At 49.1% G+C, this 14096-nt stretch overlaps 3 protein-coding genes across 5 annotated transcripts in view; 1 reads left to right on the top strand and 2 right to left on the bottom strand.

Annotated features, from left to right (window-relative positions):
* The window catches only part of TMEM167B (transmembrane protein 167B), a 154832-nt gene that overhangs the window by 93387 nt on the left and 47349 nt on the right, over positions 1-14096 (bottom strand). The gene's annotated exons all lie outside the window — the stretch shown is intronic.
* Positions 1238-13563, bottom strand: DRAM2 (DNA damage regulated autophagy modulator 2). The gene is made up of 9 exons (XM_061442831.1): positions 13427-13563; positions 10844-10939; positions 8886-9149; positions 8196-8263; positions 7507-7646; positions 6290-6467; positions 3072-3154; positions 2328-2420; positions 1238-1580 (listed from the first exon to the last, which is right to left on the bottom strand). Exons 3-9 carry the CDS (start codon positions 9014-9016, stop codon positions 1473-1475), a joined length of 801 nt encoding a protein of 266 aa, XP_061298815.1. The 5' UTR covers positions 9017-9149; positions 10844-10939; positions 13427-13563; the 3' UTR covers positions 1238-1472.
* Positions 13451-14096, top strand: part of CEPT1 (choline/ethanolamine phosphotransferase 1) — a 31118-nt gene continuing 30472 nt past the window's right edge. For 2 of the 3 annotated variants that reach the window (XM_061442827.1, XM_061442828.1), the window contains exon 1: positions 13451-13544. The gene's annotated coding sequence lies outside the window, so the exon portion shown is untranslated. Of the gene's footprint in view, positions 13545-13795; positions 14089-14096 lie in introns of those variants that run through there. The other variant, XM_061442830.1, reaches the window with a different exon arrangement.

The raw sequence follows: 14096 nt of genomic DNA, 5'->3' as shown, positions 1-14096 counted from the left end.
TGGCTGGTCCTGGGCCATGGGCAGAGAGCGTGTGAGGAGGTCCCAGGTGAGGCTGCTCAGGGCAGTGAAGGTTTATGAATGTCCCTGGGGGCCTGGAAGTGCTGTGGCAGGGAAGGAAGCAGCTCCTTGGGTTGACTGCTTGAGTCCTCAGCCAGCAGAGCCTGGCTGTGCCCAGCTCCCTGCAGGGAGCTGCCTGTCAAGGGTGTGCTGCAGGAGGGGCAGGACCTGGCCCAGCCCTCGGGATGCTTCTGTGTTGATGGGACCGAGGGGGAGAACAAGGCAGTGATTCAATGGGGTTATGTAGCTCTGGAGCAGTTGGTGAGGAGCATGGAGCTGTTCCTGGTAAAGGATGGAGAGGGGAGGAAGAGGCTTCTCCTTGGCATTGAGGGGGTTGTTAAACAGAGTTTGATGCTCTGAGGTTGAACTTCTGTGCATCTACAAATGAGGAAGAAACCCAGCAAACGGTGCTGAGCTGCTGGGGGAGCACTGGGGTGGGTTTTGGGTGGCATCAAAGGGAAGAAGGGAAAAGCCCTGCAAGCCAGCAGGGTCTGCTGGAACTGCCTTGAGATGCTGTGAGTGTGCAGGGTGTTGTCCCTGTACACACACTCCCCGTGTGGAGCTTAACCTTTGGAGCAGGTCCGTGAGCTGACACCAGAGGAAGTGGCCAGAGGAGTGAGCAGTTGGCTCCTGGGTTGGAGGCTGTCTCAGGGAGCACTGGGGATGTCAGGGCTACAGGGCTGTGTGTGATGCTCTGTGCCTGCTGAGTCCGTGCTCGAATGGATGCGACATGGCTGCGAGTGTGGCTCTGCCAAGAGTTGTGCAGCTGGGACGCTGCACGTGGGCTCCTGGTGGACCTGTCCCTCAGCTCCAGCAGTTCCCAGGAGGAATTCAGCATGGCTTGGCCTTGGAGCAGCTTTCACAGGTTCCTGCTGCTGCTCCTCGGGGCTTCTCTTGAGGAGCAAACACGTGGCTGCCCTTCCAGCAGCAGGAGAGCTGGTCAGGCTTCCTGTGAGCAAGGCATGGTGTGAAGGCAGATCTCCTTGTGGGTTGCTCAAAGGAGGTGGCTCTGGGGTCTGTCCTGCTCCTGCCTGGTGTGCAGGTCATGCACATGAGGGAGCTGTGGGCACGGGAAGACAAGAGCCCATCAAAAGGGACTTGGCCAGAGGAATGCTGGAGAGAGGAGGCACAGGGCTGAGGGAGGTCGGGCTGGGTATGGTGGAGGCGATGATGAGACAACTCTTTAATAACCTTCATTTAATTCTTCCATGATATTGGCATGTGCAGAAATGTTACAGGCTCGGTCACAGTACTGCTAACACGTGCATTGCTGTGGGGCTCCTGGCAAAGCCCCTTCTGTCAAGTGCAACGCAATCCCTTCATGTGGTTATATGTAAAATAAGTGCTTAGAAACAGCAAGTGTTATTGCTCTGGAATTCCTGAGTTCTGCAGAGAACACGGTCTCTTCACCTTCATTAGATGCTCCCTGCTACCAGCAGTGCCTGCTCCTCGGTCACAAAGCTCGGCGGGTGGTTGTGAAGGGTTTGTCCACGCAGGCTCACGGCTGCGCGCAGGGAGATTTTCTGTACAGGAGAAAGGAAAGGATCCGAGTTGGCTCTGCCCCTGCCTGGGCACAGGGACAGAGCTGCTTCAGGACCCATGGAACACCAAAATGCAGATCAGCTCCAGAGCTCATGTGCTGGGTGCACCCCCAGAGTGGGAGCAGCAGGGCAGGGAGGGGATCCTGCCCCTCTGCTGTGCTCTGGGGAGACCCCCCCTGCAGTCCTGGTCCAGCTCTGGGGCAGCAGCACAAGAGGGACGTGGAGCTGTTGGAGAGAGGCCAGAGGAGGCCATGGAGATGCTGCGAGGGCTGGAGCAGCTCTGCTCTGGAGCCAGGCTGGTGCAGCCTGGAGAAGAGAAGGCTCCTGAAGGGGAGACCTTAGAGCAGCTCCAGTGCCTGAAGGGGCTGCAGGAAAGCTGGAGAGGGGCTTGGGACAAGGGATGTAGGGACAGGCCAAGGGGAATGGCTTTAACCTGCCAGAGGGGAGAGTGAGATGAGCTCTTAGGCAGAAGCTCTTCCCTGTGAGGGTGCTGAGGCACTGGCACAGGGTGCCCAGAGAAGCTGTGGCTGCCCCATCCCTGGCAGTGTTCAAGGCCAGCTTGGACACAGGGGCTTGGAGCAAGCTGCTCTAGTGGAAGGTGTCCCTGCCTGTGGCAGGGGTTGGAGCTGGAGGAGCTTTAAGGTCCCTTCCAACCCAAACCAGTCTTGCATCATGTTGGGCTGTTCAGAGCTTGGAGAACCAGAGCACCTAACGGGAACTTTGTTTTACCTGAAAGTCTTGGATGTACGTGAGGAAAAAGCTGAGGAAGGAGAATGCCAACGACCACTCTGAGACAGTGCTGATGATGTGAGCTGTGTAGCCCTGTGTGATAGCAGGAGAAAAAAATCAGTATGAAAACCTCCTCTTGAACCTGCAATGGCACAAAGATGGCTCCCACGTACGACATCCCACAACCACAACTGCTCCCTTTGGAGAGTAAAACTTAGTGTGTCCAGAGCCTGGAGTAGAAGAAAGAGAATGACCAGGAAATGGCTGCTCCACACAGCTGGGGTGGCCCCACTGGGAATCTGCTAAAACCTGCAGGCTCAATGCAGAGTATGCCCAATGCAAAACCTCATTAGAAAGGTGAGGTTCAAGGCTCTCTTTTGGTTGTCCACAGATCTCCGAGAGGCTCCTTATGCTTTAAACAAAGGGAGGGCTGGGAAAAGCCCTCAGAACCAGCCTGCACCTCCAGCAGTGCTTGGAGAGGATGAGGAGGGTCAGAGAGACCAGCAGAGCTGTGAAGACCCACAGGATCTCTGTCAAACTCAGGATCTCTCTGTCCAGCATTTCCCACTTCAATGGCAGTGCCCTGTGGCCACCTTCACCTCCTGACTCCACCAGGCAGCAGCAGGAGCTCTGCTTCACCCCAGCCAAGCTGGGGTGTGAACACAACTGCAGTAAATGCCCCAATGCATCTGAAAATGGAGAGGGATTTTGTTCTGGCTTTAGTTTCTCCACTCAATCACTTACTTTTTCCTGTGGGTCCCAGTGCAACTTCTGCACGAGATTTGTTCCATACAGGCCACTGTATAAGACAACTGAGGAAACAAACACTGGAGAAACACGTTAAGGAAGATTCAAGGCCAAGAATGAGCAATGAGACATTTCCGACTCTGCTCTGGATTGTGTCAGCTGAGGCTGGAAGGAGATTCCAGCATGTTTTCCATGAGGTCTCCAGAGGATAATGAAGAGAATGGTGCCAGGAACTGCTTCACATCATCCCCTTCCACTTGCAGGTTGTTCCAACTAACCTGTTGCATGAAAAGGTTCATTCTAGTCTAAACCCATTACCTTTGTTCTCTGTATCTTGTTTCACCTCCTTGGTCACATACAGCATCCTTATGAAAGCACTTATACGATGATCAAATGTGAATACTTGGTATTTTGGTTTAGTTTCAGAGGTATTTTCCAGGCTAAGAGTGCCTCTTCCTGTGATTGCTTTTCAGCTTCTTGGCCACCTGGAATTCCTGATATCTGGGAGCACTGCATCACTTCAGCAGAGAGGGTTATCAGCTTTTCTGTTTGCCTCTTGGTTCACTCAGGGTTTGATAACTGCTTTGGGTCCACAGCCAAGGAAACCCCCCCCCGCCCCATGACAAGGATTCCTCACTTGATCAGAGCCCTGGGCTCTTTAGAGATACCACTTTTCAACATCTTACAGTGGGAAGGTGAGCTACATCAGCTTACCTTCCTTCACCAATGAAACCTGGAGCATTCAGTTATAGAACATCTGATTCTCATAGGATTAGGCTATTATTTTCTTCACTCATGAATAAGATTAAGCATCAAGAGCCTCCTGCTGTGGAAGGTTAATTCTGGTGGTGAACAAGGCTGAACTTCCTGACACAAACTGGGCTTTGAAAACCCAGACTTCCAAAGCTTCTTTAAAAATGGATGAGTGATCCAGGGAGCTCTGGTTACCGACCTGAATGCAAGATACCCAATTCCCTGCTAATTCAAATGTACACCTTTAGTAGTTGTTAGTTACCTGCCTGAGTCACTGCTGCAACTGAAAGAATTCAATCAGCCTGGTACACAAATAGCTGGCTCCCATCCTCCCCTCATCAAAGGATGCAACTGACTGCTTTGCTCCTTCTGTGCTGGCCATTCTGCTGCTTCACTCCAGGGGATCAGGACTATTTTTATGGAATCATTTAGGTTAGAAATCATCTTCAAGATGATCAAGTCCAACTGTGCCCCCAGCACTGTCAAGGCCACCACTAACCCGTGTTCCAAAGCACCAAATCTTTTAAATCCTTTCACAGACAGTGATTCCACCACTTCCCTCAATAGCCTGTTCCAGTGCTTGACAACCCTTTTGGTGAACAAGTTGTTCCCGATCTCCATCTGAACCTCCCCTGGTGCAGCTTGAGGCCTTTCCTCTTGTCCCATCCCTTGTTCCTTGGCAGCAGAGCCCAGCGCCTCCTGGCTCCATCCTCCTGTCAGGCAGTTGTAGGGAGAGATAAGGTCCCCCCTGAGCCTTCTCTTCTCCAGACTAAACCCCCCCAGTATAGGGGTACAAATCCCTGCCCTGGCCCTGCTGCCACACTGCTGCTGGTACAAGATGTATGTTTCCTTCTGTCTTCCAGTACCAGTTACATCTATTTCACCATGGCCACCGACTTCTCTCTGTTACCATATCTCCCCTATTACATTATGAACTGTTAATGTAGAAAGTACTCTGACAACTTCCCTTTTCTTCCCCTTCCATACTTTCTATGAACATATAATTATTTCTACAGCATTACTTCCCTCTCATTTTGGTTAGGCCACACCAGTTCAGAAAACCTCTATAGATTTGGGGTTTGTGGGTTTTGGGCATCTGTAAAAGGCTCTTATCTTGCAGCAGATCATACTCTTCCATTCCACTCTCCCCAGTCATATCTGGCTCCTGGTATTTCAAAGCTGACAATCCTTTTCTAGCACCACAAATTTTTGCTTGGGATGGCAGTTCTCCATCTCACAGCTGATTTCCTTGCTCTGTGTCAAGCTCATAAGGACCCTTCTTGCTTCTAAAGCTAACCAGCCTGTGCCTCACTATTGCCTCTCATCTGACTAGTTCAGGCTGTATAATCTTGGATTAGCAGGAATGGAAGCCCAGTGAGATGATCCATCACTGGGAAATGGACCATATGGTTTAGTGTTAGTTTTGGCTGCCAGCCTAGGAAATAAGTGGAATTGGATTAAACCAGTGGCCTTGATTCAGCTGCAGAAGGGACAGCATTTAACTGACTTCTGCACTGAGTTACTGTCTTTGGGATGTGAATTTGAAAGCTTTAGTGTTGTCCTGTTTGACAGAAAACTGAGTCCTAACTTTCAAACTACAATGTTTAGGTCCATCAGGATGAGCAGAGGAACTGCAGTGATTCAGTGCCCTGATGGTTAAATGATTCTGGCCAAGAAAAGGGCTTCTACTTCTGTATGGATTTGCCCATGTTTCTGTAAAACCCACAGCTCCCTCCAGCACTCTGATTTCAAAGTTAAGGGAGATGGTGGATTCCAGAGCTGAGGGAAGGCTGTAGGGAATGCCAGTCAGAAACATCGTGTCTTTTGAACTGTAGGATGGGCAGGGGAGGAGATGAGAGGTGAAATATATCTTCTGGATCAACCTTGCCAATACGCTTCCAAACTGTCTCTCTGATAAATGCCAGCACTGCTCTGGGAGCCAGCTGGCACTGCAGCACTGCTGCGTGTGGCCAGGGTAGTGTATTTTCTCTTATGCTACATCTGTACTTCTCTTTTAGTGGTATTCAAACATAAAAGTTGCTGCATCCCTGTCAGCAGGGAACAGGCACTTTTATTTCCTACCTGGCTTCCTCCCCTTCTCCCCCATTAAAACCACTCATCTCTTCAGTTCACTTCCCTTTCTCCCTGTGTCATAATCTGCAGGCAAACCTCTGTGATAAACTCTCATTTTTGCCATTTTCAGTCTATGGTGTGCAGAAGGAGAGGAGGAAGGGTGGTAACCACCCCTCTTACCTATTCTTACTATCCAGTCTCACTTGTGGGCTTAACCTGATGGTTCCTTTCTTCCTAAAGCTCCCAGACTATGAACAGATAGTGTGGTACAAGCTGTATGTGTGAAGAGGACAGGCCTTCTGTGGGCCAGCCTTCCCTGTTGGAAGGTTAAATTCATGTAGGTGCAAACTCTGTCATCTGTAAAGGCTGCTTTGGACAGCAAAGGATACTGCTCAAGATGCTTGACCAGCACCAGAGTGACACGGTCAGGCGGATCCAGAAGATGTCTTTGCTGTGAAGTTCTGGCTGCATCAGGTAGGACAGGATGGTTTGGACCAGCATGTAAATGGCCCCTACTCCAAATGTCAGGCAGGCTCCAACCACGTGGATGTAGTACAGAACACATTTCTAGGGAAGGAAAGCACTGCTTTCACAGAACCTGCTTTCATTTTAGACTCGGAACTCTTTCCCCTGTAAACCTTGGCATTCCGCCCTCTCCATTACCTTCTCACAGCCCAAGCTAAGCAGTTCTGGAACATGCTGTTATTTAGGAGATTTTTCTTGGAAACCCTGTACAAAGTCAGCTGGAAGCCAGCACCTGCAGCCCCCTGTTGCTTTTGTTAAGCTCTTGGGGTTAAGTTACAGCTCATCTTAACTATGGGCAGTTATAAGAGCTGCAGGGGCTGCTGAAGCACTTGGAGAGCGGTGGTAGGGGAAAAGAAGGGAAAAAGGTGGAGCTTTCCAGGAGCTCTTCCTCTTTGCTTTTCCCTGGCCCTAATCCAGCAGGAGAGCAAGGTTACACTGCAGCCTGTAGTGGTTAAAGGCACCACTACAGAGCCCCCAAATCCAGCAGGTGATTAAGGAAATGAGGCTGTAACTGTAACTGTTGTAACTGTACAACTGCCCTGCATGTAACAGCCAACGATGCAGAATGTGGTCCTGCTGATGGTGTGAGAATATCAGATTATGTTTTGGAGGAGGAGGTGGGAAGTACTGGGGAGAAAAACAAAGTAAGGGACACTGGGATGGAGAAATTCAGGAGGGGGTTGACACTGCAGTAACCTTAATTGCACAGATTTGAAGGAAAATACACCTAAAAGGGCAGATTTTTCAGGGCTGGACTTCTGGTGAGGGTGGGTGGTTTTGTTTTACTTGGATTACTTGCAGTTGTAACAAGTTTTTACTATATGATACCTGATTCTCTTGAGGCAATATATATGCTATAGTAGTGGCCTTTGAATCTGGAACTTTCAAAGCTCCTATAAGGAGACCAAAGGTGAGTCTGTTGTTTGCTTTTTGCCAAACCTGTGGGGTTTTGAAATGTCCCAGTGGATAAAGCAAATAAGTAAGAAATTATAAACCAAACCTTGGGGTTTTCTAACAGTTTTCTGGAGGGAATTTGACATAAACCAGGTTTGCCCTAGAACACTGCAGACAAAGCACCAACCTGGAAATTTGCAATGATGCAAAGTCCAAAGCAGCTCATCAGGCCTAGAGTGAAGCCAATCTTGTTAAGCCTCAGGATCCTGGATCTTTCTGGATTCAAAGCATGAACTTGTTTGTAGCGGACATACATGGTGGCCATACCTGTTAACAAAGAACCCGGACCAGTGAGATATTCATGTGAGGAACACACTGTCCTGTTTGAACTGGGGAGATGCTGAGTGACAGAGGCAGCTATTTATAATGCAAAAACTGTCCTACAGTAGCCTGAAATGGGAAAGCTGGGAATCTGGAAGGTAAAACTGAAATAATATCGTGGCAAACATGTCAACACTGCATTTTTCTGTTCTCTTTCATTTGAAAGACATACCAGGTTCTTCTTCCCTTTCTCTGCAATCACAGCACAAGGTGATTGCCTTGGATTTGGATTTCTATTTCTTTTACTATTCTGTTGGGATTTTAAGTGCATTTTTAGCCTTCTGGACTCTGCAGTTGTCATGCTGGATGTGGGTAGCATCCCTGACAAACACTTCCCCTCTGAATCTGAAGAGGATGAAGATTAATTGCTTAGAATTCAGGTTCTGACTGTGAATTATGGGCTGTTTAATGATCTGAGTAAGGAAAGGAAGTGGTTTAAAGCTCTGTGCACTTCACAACTGTTGCAGTTCACCCAGGGCAGCTTTCTGTACTCACCCAAGAAAGCCGAAATATTTAACATGATCCCAAATAAGCATCTCTCAGGTGGTGTTGTCCCTGTGTCACTGGAAGAGATAAATGGAATGACATGTATCTATCTATACAAAAATACTTATTTCAGTCTAAGAGAGAGGTTTATGGAAAAAAATCCTTTTTTCACAGAATTTTTCATTGTTCAAACTATACTTCATTAGTTTCCAGAGCTGCAGAAATAAGCATGGTGAAAACGTGCTACACTTAGAACAAGGAATGAACATACTTGGTGTAGCTATCCTTTTTATGTCGATCTCCATTCCATAAAAGGTGAATGAAGAGTATTAAAACTGGGGAAATTAAGACTCTGGAAAACTGAAAGACCAAAACTACGGTTAAATGTATAGCTTTGATGCAATGCAGCTGGGAATACAGATCTTAGTACATGTTTACTGGTGCAACAGCAAGATGCTTTGAACAGAGAGCTGGAGATGCACTCCTGTTTTCTTTTTCATCATCATTTTAAGGCTATGTTTACAGAGCCACAGCTTAAAGGTTAGTATTCTGCACCAAAACAGTTATACACAAATAACTATTAACAGCCAGTAGCTTTAGAACTGGAGCAGTCAGGTAAGAACTGCTGTTCAGAGTCTGGAGCTGGGGAGGAATTGAGAGGAGGAGTCAATACTGTGACACAGGATGAATGTTACTGACCTGATGTAGGGCACCAAAGGGTCCACGTGGTGTAGGATGATTGCAGTAATGTATGAGAACACAAAAGATGCAGCTGACCACACAACCAAAGCCATGGGCAAGAACGAGAGGCCTTGCTGAAACCACCACATTTCAACACTGGTGTCTAACTCTGAGCACTGTGAAGAATCAAATCCAAAGGTTTACTAAGATTTCTCAAAGGTTTTGCTGTTCTTGAGGCAAATGCTTCAAGTACAGCAAGTTGATGCTGCTCTCAGTCCTGGCCTGCAAACACAGAGTGAACATTTGACTTCACAGCACAGAAACAATCATAAATAACATCTGGAAATGTTAATTCTGAAAATCTATGAGAAAAGAAACTAGTACTGTCACTTTACTATGTGTCTCAGCATTTGTTGCTGCCAGAATAAGGTCAAGCGAGTCATTGTGAATAACTGACTCTATTTTCTTCTTACCTTTATGTCATAACACCGTGGTAGAATTAGTGGGGCTGATGGAGAATGTGTCCCAGTAGTGACAGCTGAACTGATAGTGGCTGCTGTAGTGCCTCCAACTTCTATTAACAACCAACTAGGCAGACGTGGAGGAAATGACCTAAAATTACTTTAATATCTGCACTCAGTCACTCCCTGTCGTTCCGTGTGACTCAACATCTGTTATAAGCATCACTGCAATAAACTCGGGGATTATCTATGAGCTGAGTGCTACCAGCCACAACCTTCAAACCCAAGGCCTGCTTCCTCCTGGTGGCAGTAGAGCAGCTACACTTGTGTTTCTACAGGTGGAAAGAAAAGGTGCATTTCCAATGGAGTAAAATGGCTCTGTACTAGAGCACTTCCATGAGTCCCAGCCTGACAGCTATTTTGTGTCTACACCTCCAGTTCTCTCAGAGTAATAATGTGCAGCTGTGTCACCCTGGTGAGCTCACACAGAGAGAGCTGTGACTCCTCTCTGCTCCTGCTGCTACAGGAAGTAATTTACTATTGGCTTCAAATACAAAGTTAAACGGAGCTGATTTCAGAACCCCAGAACTGCTGAGGTAGGCCTGGGCCTCTGGAAGTCATCTTGTCCAACTCCCTGCTCAAGGAGGGCCACCCAGAGCCAGTTGTGCAGCATGGCTTTGGAGTATCTCCCAAGGATGGAGATGGCACAGCCTCTCTGGGCAAGCTGGGCCAGTGCCCAGCCATCCTCACAGTGAAAAAGTGAGAAGAGCCTGGCTCTGTCTGCTTTGCACCCTCCCTTCAGGTAGGGAGATCCCACCTGAGCCTCCCACACTGATGAGATCCCACTTCAGGCTTTTCTTCTTGTGTTTTATGCCATTTTACTGGTAGCATTCCCTAACACTGGGGAGAATAGTGCAGAAGGTGTTTAAGTACAGTTGAATCTGGAGACTGTAAATGGAATATAAAATAGGACAAAGGGGAAGAGCAAATAACAAAGACTGCAGATCCAAGGTCATCCAAGCCAAGATCAAACAGTATGTGAGAAAAGCAAAATGATACCATGACAGAACAAGGAGTGCAGCACTGAGAGGCTTCAGGAGGTGGGCACTGCCTGAGGTGTGAGACAGAGAAAGGAGCAAGAGAAAAGATAGGAAGCACCAAGACTAACAAGAGATGTACTGAATGATAGAATTAGTTGCTTGCTTTCTTACTCCTAGGCTTTCATTTTTACCTAAACATAACATTTGCCCTCTCATGCTGAATTTCATTTTGAGACTGTAACACAGTAAAAATAGTAATGAATGTAACTTCACAATCTTGTGTGAATAAATTGGGAATTTGGAAAGGAAATGCAAATCTTGCTCAGCATTCTTTGCTGCAGATGTTGCATGCCTAGGCACGCAGTTCAAAACTCTAAGCAGTCAGTCTGATGCTTAGATTGTACTTTTCCTTTAGCATTTAGATGTTAATAGTGCCCTATTAACAACCTAAACAACCAAACAATATGCCACATACCTGAGAACAAGGGCACTGAAAGAAGTGTCGACTCACGGGGAATCCAAAGTCATCTTTCTGCTGAAGTTCCACGTTTGCTTCATTTTTCTCCCAAATCTTTGAGATATAAAGGAAAATAATCAGGATACCTCTTACTCTATTGTATTTCTTCTCCTTTCCATCTTCTCTTAGTCACTGCTGTTGACTGACTGTTTGGGTTAGATGTTGGCCTGACACAGTGTTTGCCTGCATTCCAAGTGGTTTAAGGAGTGACGCTGGCGTGTGGTGGGATGGGGGAAATGCAGAGAAACAGGGCTTAAGACTTTGATTTATAGGGCTTGTCTACACAAAGATTTAACTTGAAGTGAAAGCTTTCAAGTGAAGCAGAACAGCTATTCCTAATTTCCCTCCTGGATATTGCTCTTATTACAAGATAGATGTGTCCATGCAGGCAAGGTTTGTTCCAGAGCAAGCCCTGCTGCAGGGAAGCCCTCACTGAGTCAAGACTGAGCACCTCTGTGATCCAAGCTGTCACTTAGCCCAGAGCTAAGGCCTGCACACAAATTATGGTGGTTTTCATGTGGTCAGGTTAAAGAGCAGTGAGGTTGCTTCGGCTGTAGCCTGAGAGCTCTGGTGAGGCACAGCTCCTCCCTGTGAAGGTAGCTGCAGGCTGGTACGTCCCCCCAGCTCCAAGATTAGAGCTGGTTTGGGCTCTGTCAGAGAACTGCAGCTCTGATCCTCTTACTTTCACAGACACAACTCCCTGACACACTCTCCTTCCACTTAAAACTCTTCTGTACATTTTTCTCTACTAAATTCTTTCTTAGCTCTGTCAAGATCTTCCCTAAATTCTTATCCTCTCCCATCACCCTCCTTCCTGTTTAAGTTGTCCCAGTGAAATCAAGTCTGTTTCACACTCTCATGAGGGCAGACTGTATGTACCAAACACATCTTTGGTCCCTGCAAAGCACGGGTACATTTATGGCACCATCTGCCCCAGGCTGTCCAAATTCACACTGCTGCAGATAACACCGAGGCACTGCAGGGCTCTGGGCAAGCACAGGCACATAGGGAAGCATCCCAAATCCCAGGGAGGCAGGATGGAACTGCCTTGTGATTTGCCAGTTGGAAGGTCCTGAAATGATTATTAACACCTTATCCTGTCCTATTGTTTTCGAGAGTGAGGCAGACAAGACACTCAACCTCCTTGGTTTTGTCACAAGGTCCTTACCAACAGCAATGCCTGGCCTCTCTTTGCAACACAACACTTGGGTGTCCTAAGGGCGTTTTTAAGCCCCAGATTGAGTATCAGAGATCGACATTATCAAACCACCATCAAGAGGAAGTCGAGGAAGCAGATTTTAACCATGTCTGAGGTTTTTCTTGAAATGCAGGAAGTGTGCAGCAGCATCCTGCACACGCTGGGGCATATGCAATGGAAACTAGAGGCGGCCAAGCCCATTAACAGCACAAAGTTAGTGAGAATGATAATGCTGAAAAGATGGTTAAAGGGCGTGGGGAAAAGGGAAATGTCTACATTACCGCTGAGACCCTGATTGCCGACCTGCCTGCTCCCCGCTCTCAGCAGCACAGGCAGAGATAAAGCTGCACAAAGGGATACTCCTTTCTCACTCCAGCCACTGCTGAAGGAACAATGACAACGCAATTTGTGGTGTGCACTCCGAGGTAAACGCGAAGGTTGGATGGGGATTAAATGTGTTCATCTGCGCAATTTAGTGGCAGGGTTAAACTGACAAACAACAGTTAAATGTGGTTTAATCCTCATTACTACAAGTAAGAAAGTAGGAAATGTGTCACCTTTTCTGTTCCCACTGCGGAGCAGGGACAGATGACTCAATTTTGAGTGTTTTCTCGGTACAAACACCCAAAAAGTTGCTATTAAATCTTTTGGATATGGAACAGAGCTTCCAGAGAGTGGAAGCGAGCTTCAAGCCCTCACTAAGCCCCTGTTACTCAGCAGCAGAACGGCACAGCACCAAACCAGGCAGAGCCAGGCACAAGACAGCACGACATAAGGATGTATGGAAACCTGGCACACAAGGGCGATAGCAGCCTGTCCCTGCGGCTGCCTGAGGAGCTCGGTTTCCAGCACATGCTACCTGTCAGTGCGACCTGTTTAACCTAAGAAAAGCAGCTCAAACTCCGTGAGTACCCGAAGCAGAGCACGGGAGATGGTTTTCTGCATTTCAGCTGGGGAATTGAAGTTACTGCAAGGTCATAAAGAGGACAGGGAAGGGACCGGGCCGGAGGGCAGGTTGAAAGGAGCTGGGCGGGAAGGGAACATGGAGAGGGGAAGCCTGAGGGCTCGATGGGGCAGAGCGATGGTGGTTGGCGATCAGCGGGGCAGAGCGATGGAGGGCACTAGGGCTGACCGGAGGGAGGGCGGCCCTGAGGTAACTGAGGGTCTCCCGGAGCGCTCCCAGGGCTGAGAGCGGGGGACACGGGAGGGTCGCTGAGAGGGTGATGGGGAGGTGAAAGGAGACCGGAGGATGGCTGAGGGGAGGACTGAGGGGTGCGAGTGTGACCGGGAATACCGGGAACGCCGCGCTCGGCGCCACCCCCTCATCCCCACACCCACTTTACCTCAGGGGCTCCCGCGCCGTCCTCGCCCCGCCCCTTCCCTCCCCTCCCGCCCCGCCCACTTCCTTTCCGGCCGTCGCAAAAGGGGCGTAAAAGCGCCGCCCGGTGCGGGGAGGCTGAGGTAAATGGTGGGTTCTTCGCCGTGGCGGGCGGGATACCGGGGACAAATCCGTCCTGCCGGCCCTGCGAGCGCCCGCCGGGCCCCTCACGGACAGGGGGTGTGGTGTGAGGTGCGGGGGGAGCTCCTTGAGGTCGAGCTTGGGCCTGTGCTGCGGGCTGGGCCGGGGTACCCTCACCCGGCCTGGGGGCTGGTGGGTCCTGGGGTCCCCGGCGTTGCCTGCTCTGGGTGGGGGGCGAGGCGTTTGGTTGGGCTGAGGGGTGCCCTTGCCCTCGCTTCCTTGCCCCGGGTGTTGGCCGGCAGCGGGCAGGCCAGGGTGAAAGTCCTGAGGAAGCCGGGCGCTGTGGGGTTGTTTGTGTTGGAGGACGAGGCGGTTTTTGGTTGTTTTCTCTCCTGGCTCAGGAGGGGCCTCCCCTCGGGGGGAGCAGCTTCTCGGGAAGAGAGGCAAAGCGTATCGTTTTCTGCATTGAAGCTCTTCTTTCTGGTCATCCAGGACAAGACCTGCAGGGACCTCCTCGCTGACTAAGTCTGGTTTCTTGATAAATGAGTAGGTCC

This window comes from Pezoporus flaviventris, unplaced genomic scaffold (assembly GCF_033815535.1).
Source record: "Pezoporus flaviventris isolate CSIRO_AGI_PZ_B2104156 unplaced genomic scaffold, CSIRO_AGI_Pfla_v1 ptg000253l, whole genome shotgun sequence".
NCBI lineage: Eukaryota > Metazoa > Chordata > Aves > Psittaciformes > Psittacidae > Pezoporus > Pezoporus flaviventris.
The sequence above is the reverse complement of the archived record's forward strand: the minus strand, read 5'-3'. Positions and strand labels throughout refer to the sequence as shown.

What these genes read in the sequence shown, in the direction of transcription:
- DRAM2 (XM_061442831.1), bottom strand. Translation starts at nt 9,016, where the DNA reads ATGTGGTGGTTTCAGCAAGGCCTCTCGTTCTTGCCCATGGCTTTGGTT. An exon ending in CCTTTGGTGCCCTACATCAG is followed by an intron (nt 8,264 to 8,885) that starts GTCAGTAACATT and finishes TATCTCTTCCAG; the next exon opens with TGACACAGGGACAACACCAC. An exon ending in ACTGGGACCCACAGGAAAAA is followed by an intron (nt 2,421 to 3,071) that starts GTAAGTGATTGA and finishes GCTATCACACAG; the next exon opens with GGCTACACAGCTCACATCAT.